Here is a 13,218-nt window from a genome sequence, read left to right as displayed (position 1 = left end):
CTGCTTCCTCTATGTGTGTGTATGTCGGAGCTAAAGAGCACAGTGACCTCTCTGAGGGAGAATATTCAGAGTCTGTCTGCCTATTCAAGCAAGTTTGCATGATAAACTTTTATCAGATTATTTTTATCTGCCTTGTCCTTGGCCAAAGGCACCATCACACACTCTGTCTCTCTCACACATCCATAGACAGATATGTTACTAGGTTCAACTTAATTTTCCTTACAGAGACAGGAGCAAGTAAAGTCAATTCATATGTGTAGAGCGGTGAGAGCATAACCTGTTTACAACTGAGGGTATATGGTCACTGTATACAGTATATATTTCTATGGAGCGTAATGAACCAAGTCGCAGCAGCAACAGTGCAATGCTTTAATACATTGCATATTTTTTATTTTGTCTTTATACTATGTCTTTATGAGATGTGTGTTTTGGTTTGTGGACAGCTTTTGTCCTCTGCCCATGCAAAGTAGTTTTAGCTGTCTAAATGCTCTTTTTACTGCCATCATCATTATCACATGATGGAGAAAAAGCAGGAGGAAGGAAAAAGGAGATGAATCTGGCTACATCACAACACAACCGTGACTCAGTTTGACGTCGCCTTGGTGATCATCTTTTTGTAAATACAATTTTTCCAGGACTTTTTCTTAGAAACTTAAAAGAAGAAAGAAGACTGCCTGCGCAGTTAGAGGGGGAACAAAGTGTCAGGAAGGTTGACTGGAGGAGAGATGAACAGATTACAAGTGAAAGAGACAGAAGAGGATGACAGAGACGGAGAAAAGAGTGGGAGGTGTGAATGGATGCGAGGAGACAGGTATGGCTTTCGACCGCTGGTTTCATAACAGTGGCCACGCACCCATTTAAAGGGGAGAGACCAAAAACAACAGCCGCTTTCCACTGTACCTAACCCTTAGCTTTTTACTCGCCGTGGAGATTGGAAGAGAAGTGTTTGTGTGTGTGTGCACTGTATAAAGCCATTTCCGAGCTAAAGCAGGGATGGAGTGGAGACAAAAAGGGAGAATAGAGGCACTTGGTTTGTTCCAGGGCACTTACAGCTAATTTGAACATCATATAAAGTCAAAGACTAAAGGTCAATCCAAACCTTGAGTGTTTTTCGACTTCAGTCAGTCTAACAGGAACATATCCACATCTATTTTGACAAATAGATCCGGCTGTGCGGAAATAACGTATTTAAGGCTAGAAATAAATAAATAAGCGATTTCCGTTTGCTTCTAACTTTCTGTTCTGATTAAGTTCTTCAGATGATGTTGTGATTGTAAGATCAGGATTTTATCACCGCAGCACGGCACCTTGAAAGAGTCTGCTGATGTTAGCTGATGTTTGTCGTGTGAAAAGAAAAACATCCAGCTGTTTATATGTTGTCACACGCAGGTCTCCACCAACAAGACGTTAGACGGTCCTGTGGACAGACGTCACTTCCCCACAGACAAACTGCATCTTAAACTTCTGATGTTTTAAAGCTGATGTTGTTTGAACGTTAAACATGTGACAGCACACAACAATAAGCTGTGAATTAGCAGCCTGTCAGCAGGTGCTGCTGCATTGATGAACGTAAGGTTGCAATGAATGAACCTCTTATTTTACAGTTACAGTGTGTTTGATAGACCTTAGGACAGTGATGAATTCAAATATGCTGAAAGACTTGACTGTTAGAAATCAAATTTAAGATGAGCTGAGCTGTAGAGAACTGCCCTGAAACAGGACTGTGTGATTCAAACTTGAACCGGGCCTGCGACAGTGTGAGGTGAAACTTTAGCCACAGGGACCTCTAGTGGTGTATGATAGTTCTTACAAGACACATCAGCTGGGTTCAGACTTATTATTCAGACTAAATCAGAGGAGCAGTTCACACACAGCCTCTGACAACACATCAACATGGATTGGAATTGTGATTCTGATTGTGGAAGCCAGTTCATATCTGACCTTTGACTTTTCCCTTTTCCATTTTGTTCCTCATCTCTTTAGTCCTCATTTCATGCATATCTTCTCTGAACCTTAGCTTTTAAGTCAAAGCAAATATTGTACACCCCCACCCCCTAAAACTGTTGCTCATGACTGAGGAGTAGCCCCTGGTGTCTCTGTGGTCGTGGACTTATCAACTCTATCTTCAGTGAGTTTAACAAAGAGCTCTCATATTTCACTGAGGGCATCTAAAGTCACATCAAATTCTATTTCTATTGCTCAATATGACAAATAATAAATTTGCCTCAATTGGTTTTACAATCTGTACAGCATATGACACGCTCTGTCTGGAAAGACTCCCCAGCAGGAATGATGAGAGACAAAAAAAGATGGTAGGAGACAGGGTGGGTCCCTGGAGATAAGTGTGGAGGACGACTGCTGTCGCCTTGACTCAGTCATAGTTTCACAGCACATTCACTAGTAAGCTGCTATTTTCCACTGCTCTGGAAACAGCAGCTCTCAGTTGCCTCAGACCTCAGCATTCTTCTCACAGCCTGCTGCTGGTCCATGGGGGGAAATGCTGCTCACAGTTCAGAAAATGGATTTAATTTGACAATGTGAGGGAATCCACTACTTGGGCAAAACCCTTCAGATAAACTGACAACTGAGTTAATCACTGAGAATATTTGTACCTTATATTTTCACTTTCCTCTCATAGCTAACTATATATGATGAGTCTAGAATAGTTTGCTGTCTCTGGTGCTGGTATGATGTAATGAGAATTGTTTTGTTCTGTGTGGCAGAGATGTTTCCAAATACAATTATAAGCCATATCCTCTGTTCTACTATGCATACAGCAGGTAGGAAGCATATTGTATGTTTGCTTCTTCAGTTAATTGTGCTCTTTTACTCAATTTCTATGCAGCCCCCTTCTCACTCCCTCTAAATCAGTGATGATGTAATGTCTGACCGGTACCTCTTGCTGTCTGACCTCCAAGTGACTCTATTTCCCCAGTGTGTGTGTGTGTGTGTGTGTGTGTGTGTGTGTGTGTGTGTGTTTGCATGCGTGCATGTGTGCGCATGTTTGTGTGTGTGCTGACTCACCTGGCTGTCCACTAACCTTCTGGTAAGTGGATGAACTGCTCTACCTCCTGGGCCACAGCCACCCACACTTCACACTCCACTTCACACTTCATGTATAGTTCATTTTAATTGCTCTGAAATCTATATCAGGGATGAGATGTTTGCTTTTGCAGGACAAAAGAATGAGTGTGGGAGCTCTCACCTCTCTTCTGTCTCATGTTGGGGCTGGGGTTGCTCCTCCTGAAGCCTGACTCTGGACTTGATGAATCAGACTGTCTCAGCGCCAGCTTCCGCACACTCCTGCTGTTGTGGGTAAATGAGGCAGAATGTCAACCACTTAATTGCCCACCATCTGACAGCAGAGTGCAAGGTTTCAGATCTGTAAAAATCTGCATTTTAGTAAGTGATTTCAATTTTTTCCTCTAATTTAGCCACTTTTTTAAATGTGCATGCTGAGGAGAGACGTCGTGTCATTTTGTAGTTTGTAAGCGAAATGAAATTGGCTGCTTACCTCATGGGGACTCCATAGATGTTGAGCTGGCTGGCCTCTGTAAACACAACGGAGACATTACATTTTACTGTTCATCAAATGACAACAATGTTTCTTTAGCAACTTCCACAGTGATCCACATGACCGTCACAGAAATTATTCATACGATCTGCCAGTGATTAGGTTTGGTTGAAGTTCAAGCTATGAAGATGAATTGCTTCAAGTTAAGGGAAGATCAGATGGTTACAAGTTAAGATGAGATGTGATGTCTCTGCTGTCCCAGTTGTCAACGAGATAGATAGATAGATAGATAGATAGATAGATAGATAGATAGATAGATAGATAGATAGATAGATAGATAGATAGGTAGGTAGGTAGGTAGGTAGGAAGGTAGGTAGGTAGGTAGATAGATAGATAGATAGATAGATAGATAGATAGGTAGGTAGGTAGGTAGGTAGGTAGGTAGGTAGGTAGGTAGGTAGATAGATAGATAGATAGATAGATAGATAGATAGATAGGTAGGTAGGTAGGTAGGTAGGTAGGTAGGTAGGTAGGTAGGTAGGTAGATAGATAGATAGATAGATAGATAGATAGATAGATAGGTAGGTAGGTAGGTAGGTAGGTAGGTAGGTAGGTAGATAGATAGATAGATAGATAGGTAGGTAGGTAGGTAGGTAGGTAGGTAGGTAGGTAGGTAGATAGATAGATAGATAGATAGATAGATAGATAGATAGATAGGTAGGTAGGTAGGTAGGTAGGTAGGTAGGTAGATAGATAGATAGATAGATAGATAGATAGATAGGTAGGTAGGTAGGTAGGTAGGTAGGTAGGTAGGTAGGTAGGTAGATAGATAGATAGATAGATAGATAGATAGATAGATAGATAGACAACATACAGATTAACACTGACACACCCTGTCCGTTAAAGAGGGCATATTGTCCACTATATATAAATCCTTCCACGTGAGTGGCGCTCAGAATTATGAGACCATTAAGTCCTTCCTAAAAAACAAACATAATGACAGCATTTCCTTCCTCATACAAAATGCACAAAGCTGCTTTTCTCAATTGTTTAAAACCTACATTTTGAACATCCAATGCTATTACTTAGTAGACTTCTTCTTTCCTGCCTTTGTTTGCATTGTTGTGCATCTTGGAACAGTGAACTGGCTGAATGTGCATGCACGTTTGTGTATAAGACAAATAAAATGGGGACCTACAACTAAACTAAACTAGAGGTTGTGTTTGAGCTTTGTAAGTGTCTGAGTTATTTCATTAGTGTCTAGTCCTTTTGAATCTGTACTGTGCACAACATGAAGGATACAAGATAGTATGTTGGCAGTGTGTGAGAGGATGGCAAGTTATTTCCAGTGCTTAAAATCTCCCAAACTGCAGTGTCAACCCTAGAAGCTGCTTTTATTGGCCTGATAGAAATCACTTTGTGGCTCTATAAAGAAAGTACAAAACACCAGCGCAGCGAACCCACCGGGGATACAGCTCCAGAAACCAACCCATATCTAAACAAGAGGCTTCATAAATGCAACGTTAACAAATGTGGCCTGCCAAAGGATTGTGCTGTGTGACAGGAAATCTCTGGAGAAGAATCTAGTAACATAAATGCAGACAGTGAGGCATCGCCTTGCCCGAATGCATAGCTCACATAAGTGAAATACCAAGCTGTGTGAATGATCTGGCTTGACAACTCCTGCTCCTAGCGACCAATGAAGCTGCTGCAGAAATGCAGAGTCAGCGTGGAGCCATTCAATATGCTCCAAATATTGTATTCAGCAGAAGGGATATATTGTTTCATCATGGGGCTAGCAATGTTTTATTTATAAAGGCTGGTCACACTGAGGTCTGTGCAGTGATGCGTTACCCACGTTCACTACAGCAAATAGGGCTCACAGCTCTATCTGTGCTGGGTGGCTCACCTGTATTAACGAACCAGAAACTGAAATATTACAAAACAGGGAGTCGACCGCTGTTAAAACTATAACTTATATTTTTGCATAATAACAATGAGAAGCCTAACAATATAGTGGAAACTGTGAAGGTTATAAATAAGACTCCTTTTATAAAATGAAAATTCCCAGTGGGCACAGCATTAGCAAATGAGCAGGTATAAATGCTGAATCATTGTTAGTAAAATATAAACAGTTAACATAACTAAAAACTATACGTTGGATGAACAAAGTCTAAACTGGAAGAGTTAAAGTAAATAGGATGAAACAAAACAATTCTGTTGAGTAAGGGTTCATCTTCCTAGCGTGTGTCACCATCTTGTTTCCGCTCAGCCTTCTGTCTGTTCCGCCTGTCGTCTCTATCATGACGAGCCACCGGTGGCTCATGTTAATAGAGGAAGGAAAATGTGACCCTGATGGTGTTGAAGATTGTAACTTCCGGATTTATTCATCAGTATTACCTACAGTATTTCTTCATAACACAAGGTTACCAAGTACAGGCCCTGTATAGTATGACATGTTGCTTCAATGTCAATGTAAACATTACATTTATTCATGATGGCACATGAGAACTGGCTCAGAAGAGGTAAGTCCTGACACTTCATGTTTGTGGCATCCATCATCAATTGTTCACAACAGAATACGTAATGTTTGGTATGTTTACAACTCTCCGAAACACAGAGAGATATCTAACCACAGTGTGTGTATGTTCCTGTACTTGCATCTTTGTCAGGACCATTTTAAGCATACAGAGTGAGGGCATTTTTGGAAAGTGAGGACATTTTTACTGGTCCTCATTTTTTCAGTGGGCTGTTTGAGGGTAAGGACTTGGTTTTAGAGTTAGGGTTAGGGGTAAGGGGGAAGGGAATGCATTACGTCAATGAGTGTCCTCACTAAGATAGTAGTACAAACATGTGTGTGTGTCTGTTCAGATTCTGAGATGTCTGCCTCTGAGAAATGTGGATCTACTTCAGCATTATGAAAAGTGAATGGAAATATCCGTATGAGACAGGCTGTTATCTGGATGTCATTATTACCACAGACATTAGTTTGCTATGGAGTAGCATGCAAATCACAGCTACACCACAGAACGACTTATGATGAGGGACTTATCATGGGCTGTTTATTTTACAGAATGTGTTGGTGTTGTACTGCATCTGGTTTCTCCCTGTAAATGGGTCCAGGCTCCACTCCTACTCACAAACTGATCAATATCAAAACTTATTCATCAACCAAGAATCTCAAGCAGTCAGTCATATCATCACCAACCTAAACATCCATACCTGCTGTACCCGCCATCATTGTGCTACACAGTTTTAGTCTGCGGCCGTTGTTACAGTTCAGCCGCTGATCATCAGATTCCTGTCACATTTCTTTGGAGTGACGTCACCACATATCTCAGCTCATCTTTGGTGAGTACAACAGTATTTCCACTGATAGATATAGTCGCCAATTCTCAACCTTAGATCAATTATAAACCTTCACTATTTCAACATCTCATGGTCTTCACTACAGTTTGCTTGGTTGTCATGGAGATGAGTGTGTTCACTCTTTGACACAGAAATTAAAAAACCTACTATGAAGACTAGACCTTAGATTAAAATGATTTTGTCTTAATACCAAAAGAGGAAACCATACATTAACATACGCCTCAACTCTTTTCTCTGTCTCATCATCACCCTGCTTCTCTCATTCTTTTTTAGCACACACAGCTAAAACAACTGCTGCTCTCCTTTTTAGTCCTTTTCTCCATCCTGCTTTGTTCTCACCCTCACCCTTCCCTCCTCGTGTTCACCTCTTCATTCCCAGCTGCACTGCCTCTCAGCCTCCATCTCCACCCTGGAAACCTCTCTCTTTCTCTGTCAGTCTCTTTGTCCCTATGCCATCATTTCACCACTCTCTTCTCCTTTCTTCCCATCAGGTTCCACTCCCTCTCTTTTCCCAGACCAATTGTATTCTCTCTCTACATTCCTTACATGGAGTCACAGTTGTACACACACACACACACACACACACACACACGCACACACACACACACACACACACACACACACACACACACACACACACACACACACACACACACACACACACACACACACACACACACACACACACACACACAGTGGACCATCAGAGCTTCCACAGTCTCTGCTCTCCAGGCTTCATGACAGGACTGCTGTGTTATCAGTCTGTTCACACCTTCAAACACACACACACACACACACACACACACACACACACACACACACACACACACACACACACACACACACACACACACACACACAGATGGGCTGTCAGTCGGGGTGAGTGTGTGGCGCACAGAGGGGGGTTTTCGTGTCAGTCAGGACCACAGAGTGGAACTGTGGACGAAAGGCAGAGAGAGGTGCAAAAACAGAAGCCAGTGGACACACAGACCCAGGAGTGAGTTGGTTTGTCTGAAAGTAGATACACACTATATTTCTATAATACTGCATTTGTGTTTTCACTATTATTATACTTATCTTCACCATTGATTTGTTATTTTGTTATTTTCATCTACAAAATGTCAGAAAATACTGTCACTATTTCCCAGAGACTCATCTTGTCATTGTTTGTTTTGTCGAGACTAGCAGAAGAAAACCCAGACATACGTTTGAATTGAAATCAACCAGAGAACAGCGGATTATGATCTTCACATCTGGGAAGTGCAAAATGTGGAATGAATTATTCCTTAATAAATGACTAAAACAAAAAAGGAGCACTCCACTGATTTTTCATGTATTGATACATTTTTGGTCCGGAGCCTTGGAAAAAGATATATGTAACATAACAAAATATGTGCAATACATTTACAATGTCCTGTGTGGCTCTGGAGGAGTGTTCTTAAGTTTGTCATGGTGATGCTTTTCATGAAGCGTGACTCACACTCTGGATATCATCAGGACATCCTCACCTTTGCTGCTTTAATCTTGACCAATATTTAGTTAATCTGTTCCTTGTGAGTTTAAGTTGATGCAATACTGAAGATACTGAGTAAAATCATTTAAGCTATGTATACAGCACAGAACCACTTCAACCTGAACCATTAGGAGACATTCATTGAAAAGAAAATTTGCAGTTGCTTTTAACTTTCTAGCAGAATATGAATTGAAGGTTTTAGTAATGTACTGTTTTCAATTAGTAGTTTATTTGTAAGCAACATAATCCTCTGTGTCCCAAAACCAATAGACTACTACACAGGTCATTTCAAGCACTGTCTGCTAGAAATTACATTTTCATGCAACTAATTTGAAACAGAAAGAAATGTCCACAAAATTGATTACTCCAAACCCTAAACTTGGAATTCTGAAGTGACTTGAATGTTCTCTCAAACTAATAAAGTGAGGGTTGAATCGTGTCAGGGATCCATTCCTAAATCAAAGTTAAAAAAAGAAATAAAATCTGAGATATTTATTTTCTTCAATAATAAAAGGGCTCTGAATCTTCTCAAATGAAGATTGATGAATTTGAGCCTCTGTGACAACAAAAATGCTAAATAGACCGTTTTCTATTCTGTCTGCAGTTCACAGACAGTGTTGGGAAATAGCTTGAGTGCATGTGTCTATGCTTTGTGTGTGTGTGTGTGTGTGTGTGTGTGTGTGTGTGTGTGTGTGTGTGTGTGTGTGTGTGTGTGTGTGTGTGTGTGTGTGTGTGTGTGTGTGTGTGTGTGTGTGTGTGCATACCTCTGCATGCCTCCAGCTGGCCTGTAAGAACTTTGCGAATCTCTGACACCCACATATTTTTAACATCCATGGAAGGAGCCTGGGGAATAATATACATACCACACACACACACACACACACACACACACACACACACACACACACACACACACACACACACACACACACACACACACACACACACACACACACAAATCAAGTACCTTGCATAACAAAAGCACCCCTGTGTTATTTTGAGAGAGAAACTTTTTAGTGGGGAAATGTATGAGGTGCAACACTGTCCCCAAGAGGATGATCATGGAAAACAACACTTGAAGCCTCCCAACAATCATGTATGAACAGAATTAAACATTAATGAAACAATTAAGTGCTTCTTAGCTATCAAAATGTTATTACACTTGGAAAAAAAAAACAGTTTCACTCAATTATCCATCTTAATTTATCATTAGTGTATCACTCAGTGTTGAATTAATGTTATCACTTTGGTGGTTTGCTGGTATAATATGTAGTATTAAGTAACTTTGACATGTAAAAATAAGACCAGATGGAAGCAAACATCAAAGTTCTCATGCTGGAGTCAGATCTGTGACTGTGCTTTACAGACAGCACAGTTGCCATGACAGCAATGGAAACAAAAAAAATAATGCATGTGAAACTTCAGGTACAAAAGTTGAAAAAATATTTTTTTCTTGAAAGTAAGGTTTGAAAAGTATTGGCAAAATATAATAGGTGTATATATACATATATATATCATACCTGGATGATGTAAACCTCCTCTCTGCCGTTGTACCACACCTCAAACTTCTTGCTGTCTCCTTTGACGTTCTCTGTGATGCCCACAGCGCTCATCTGGACGGACAGAAGGACAGAGACGCTGTGAGATGCAGAAGCCACTGAGGCTGAAGTTGAGATGTAAAATCCTTGACATCAGCAATTGCTGTGAGTTTAAGATGAACACCAGCCCAAATCAGCCCAAAACTCAAGGGAACCTGACAAGTCGACACCACAACTAAACACACACTTCATGCTCTCTGAACAGTGTATCTGTATCATACCCTGAAAGTTTCCAAAATAAAGTCAAGTACACACAGAAGATTAAAATGATTGATTATTTTACCATGAAGCCAGGATCCAAGGAGGACTATTGTGTTCCTTAGCCCTGGAGTTGCAGTCTGTCAGTTTGCAGTAATTTTTTTGCTTTGTAATTTAAAACAATTAAGGGATAAGGCTTTACACATTCTAATGAACAGACCAAATCCAATAATGAATTGAGTTTGATATTGTGTGTGTAGCCAAAGCTGGATATCTACTGTATATCTACTGTATATCTATATTTCTATGGAGCTTCATTGTTGTCCAGAAACAATTATAAGCACATAAATATTACACTGGCTGACATGTTCCTTCTTTGCTATACAGACACACACACGCACACACACACACGCAGCAAAATACTTTTATACGAGATAAGGTCACATGAAGTTGGGGCTTGTGGTGCTCCTGGGCAGTTGCCCACTTTGCCCACTTGTTAATCAAGCTAGATCATGTATGACTTTTTGTCACATTATTGAGAAGAACAATAGATAAAGTATTCCAATAGATCACCTTGTAGTCTTAGTGGACATTCAGTCATTCAGCAGGTTCATCTCTACATGTCATCATCACTGTACATTCTTTACTGGGAGTGAAGCTCAGTATGTGCACAGGCAGATATATAAGTATTTCATCCTGAGCTGTTCTGAGCTGTTCATGACTTGCTTTCTGTCGAGTCCTTCTTCGATTAGAACCTGACTCATTATAATGCCAAGGGTTTGTATGGAGAGACGTCAGCAAACCACTGCTGGTAAAACAAAACATTTGTTCACATGCAATAAGATGCAGCTGCTCTGGTTTCATGTTATCTACTCGGCTGTGCTTCTTCCATTCGTATAGTATTTCTGCCCCCCCCTCCCTGCCTTGTGTTTCTTGTTAGTGTCTCTCTCAGTCTGTGTGTGTGTGTGTGTGTGTGTGTGTGTGTGTGTGTGTGTGTGTGTGTGTGTGTGTGTGTGTGTGTGTGTGTGTGTGTGTGTGTGTGGTGATCTCTTCCCTCCTGCTGCCAGTTCAGTGTGTGTTCAGTTCACTGTGTCCCAGCCACTAATCAGCTCCTGCAGTGTATATATCTGCTCCAGTCTTATGCTCAGCACTAAAACTGCAGCCAAACTCAAGTTCCAAACTCCATTTGAACTGTTGCAAATCTCCCAAGCTTCCATTGTGAATTTATTTTGGATGTGCACTGTGTGACAGATGCATTAAGAAAAATCTTTCTTTCTGAGTGAGAACTTTACATGTAAATTTATCTGATTTTAACTGCACAGAGCAGCAGCTTGGAAATGTCTTAGAAGTGACTGCTGGTTAACATGTTAAACAAGTAATGCTCCGTGTTTCAGTCACTTTTTTCCTTAGTTTGTGTTCTGTTGCCTGAAAACACAGGTGTAAATGAGTATTAAAATACTGCGCGTGTGAGTAGGAGAGAAGCACACAGATAAAGTGCTAAAACCAGCTGTCCCCAGGCAAAATGCAAATATGAATGGATATGCACATTTCAGTTGCACACCAGTTTTCCATTTTGCACATAGACCAGACAATATTTTGTTTTGACCTGGTCTTGATTTAATCGTTTTATAAAAGAAAGCTGCGAATCAACTATGTTTCACTCAGCTCTGGCGTTTTTCAAAGATTTGATGATCCTTCCAACTATGGAGTCCGACACATCTTTAAGAAATAACAGAGGTATTGTTGTATTACTCGGTTCCACTGAACATTTTATTCAAGTGCTGTATGAAGGAGTTTTTACAGAATTAATATTGAAGACCTCTGTCATCACACTGTCCCTAAGATTAGTTTCCTTTCAGATTAAGTTAAATATTCCTCAGATTTATTATTTATCCATGTCATTTCCAAGTCCTCTTTGAAAAACCTTTTCATTGTTTGATAATTCAGATGCAACAGAATGTTATTTCTTTTTAAATGTCATGTATCACTTTATTTCTAAGCCTGCTAAAAGCAGCATCGTGCTCTAATCTGGATTTAAGACATCCTGCCTAAGCATCGCCCTATTTTTCTTCCCTGTTGAACAAAAGGAAGAGAGTTTTGCCAGCTAAATTTAATTTTCACCTTCCTCATAAAAATAAGTAGTGTAAGTAGTGCATCATGTCCTTGGAGAGACACTGTCCAGTTCATTTCCTCTGATGTTGTTGGGCTCAGTCTCAACAAGCCTGTTTGTGATTAATACTTGAAGCTATTTCTTTCAGACTTTCCCAGCTCTGAAAGTTAAATTATGATCACAGTACAGATCACACGTACTTACTAGTGCAGCAGCGTGTTGTTCAAATAACTAAAATTAGCCTATTGCAAAAAAATAAACAGGTCAAGTTTGAGAATCTGGTAATTTGATTATAAGATTGAATATTTGTAAGGTTCTTTAATTCATCCTTAAAGTGTTAATGACCTTCTGCCCTGATACTTGTCTAAGCATCTCTGCCCCATTTCCACTCCCAGATCCCTCATGTCCTCTGACCAGCAGCTCCTGGCTGCCCCTTGCTCGAGGCTGTAGGGCGAAGGTGATGGTGCATTTGAGCTTTGTCTCCCTTCCATTGACTTACTGTATATATGACCCACATGTTTTCTTAGGATTTTGAGTGTCTTTAAGTTGTTCTTATTTAATTTCTATCCTTTATTTTTTTCAATTTTATTTTATTTTGTTTTATTCATGTTCTTCTATTCATGTTTATATATTACACAACACTTTTTGCTTTACAAATAATAATTTGACTTTAATAATTCTCCAAAATTGTGTCAGCCTAAGACTGTTGTGTGTTACATGTTTAAGATTCCTTCAGTTTAAGGCTGCTGCACAATAGAGCGATTGTCGGAAGGGGCAAATCGGGTCTAAAATCAGCCCGATTATCCTCTGGTGTGCAGCAGCAAACTAGATTAAACCTGTTATATTAAAATCACATAAGAGAAGGATGATGGTGAGTTTTAATTCAGGTGATTTTTGAAACTTTGTTTAGGTGGAA

General features: G+C 40.2%; 1 protein-coding gene across 7 annotated transcripts in view; it reads right to left on the bottom strand.

Moving 5' to 3' along the window:
* Positions 1 to 13,218, bottom strand: part of mcf2l2 (MCF.2 cell line derived transforming sequence-like 2) — a 132,937-nt gene that overhangs the window by 26,299 nt on the left and 93,420 nt on the right. For all 7 annotated transcript variants that reach the window (XR_004613701.1, XM_034583874.1, XM_034583877.1 and 4 more), the window contains exons 24-27: positions 9,917 to 10,009; positions 9,161 to 9,239; positions 3,515 to 3,551; positions 3,206 to 3,306 (exon numbers count right to left, since the gene is read on the bottom strand). Coding sequence is in view for 6 of the 7 variants with exons in the window: in XM_034583874.1 (XP_034439765.1) it covers positions 3,206 to 3,306; positions 3,515 to 3,551; positions 9,161 to 9,239; positions 9,917 to 10,009 (310 nt within the window). In the remaining variant the exon portion in view is untranslated. The remainder of the gene's footprint in view (positions 1 to 3,205; positions 3,307 to 3,514; positions 3,552 to 9,160; positions 9,240 to 9,916; positions 10,010 to 13,218) is intronic.

The sequence above is a fragment of the Hippoglossus hippoglossus genome, chromosome 4 (genome assembly GCF_009819705.1).
Source record: "Hippoglossus hippoglossus isolate fHipHip1 chromosome 4, fHipHip1.pri, whole genome shotgun sequence".
Taxonomy (NCBI): Eukaryota; Metazoa; Chordata; class Actinopteri; order Pleuronectiformes; family Pleuronectidae; genus Hippoglossus; species Hippoglossus hippoglossus.
Note: the sequence above shows the minus strand (reverse complement) of the source record. Positions and strands in the feature narration are given on the sequence as shown.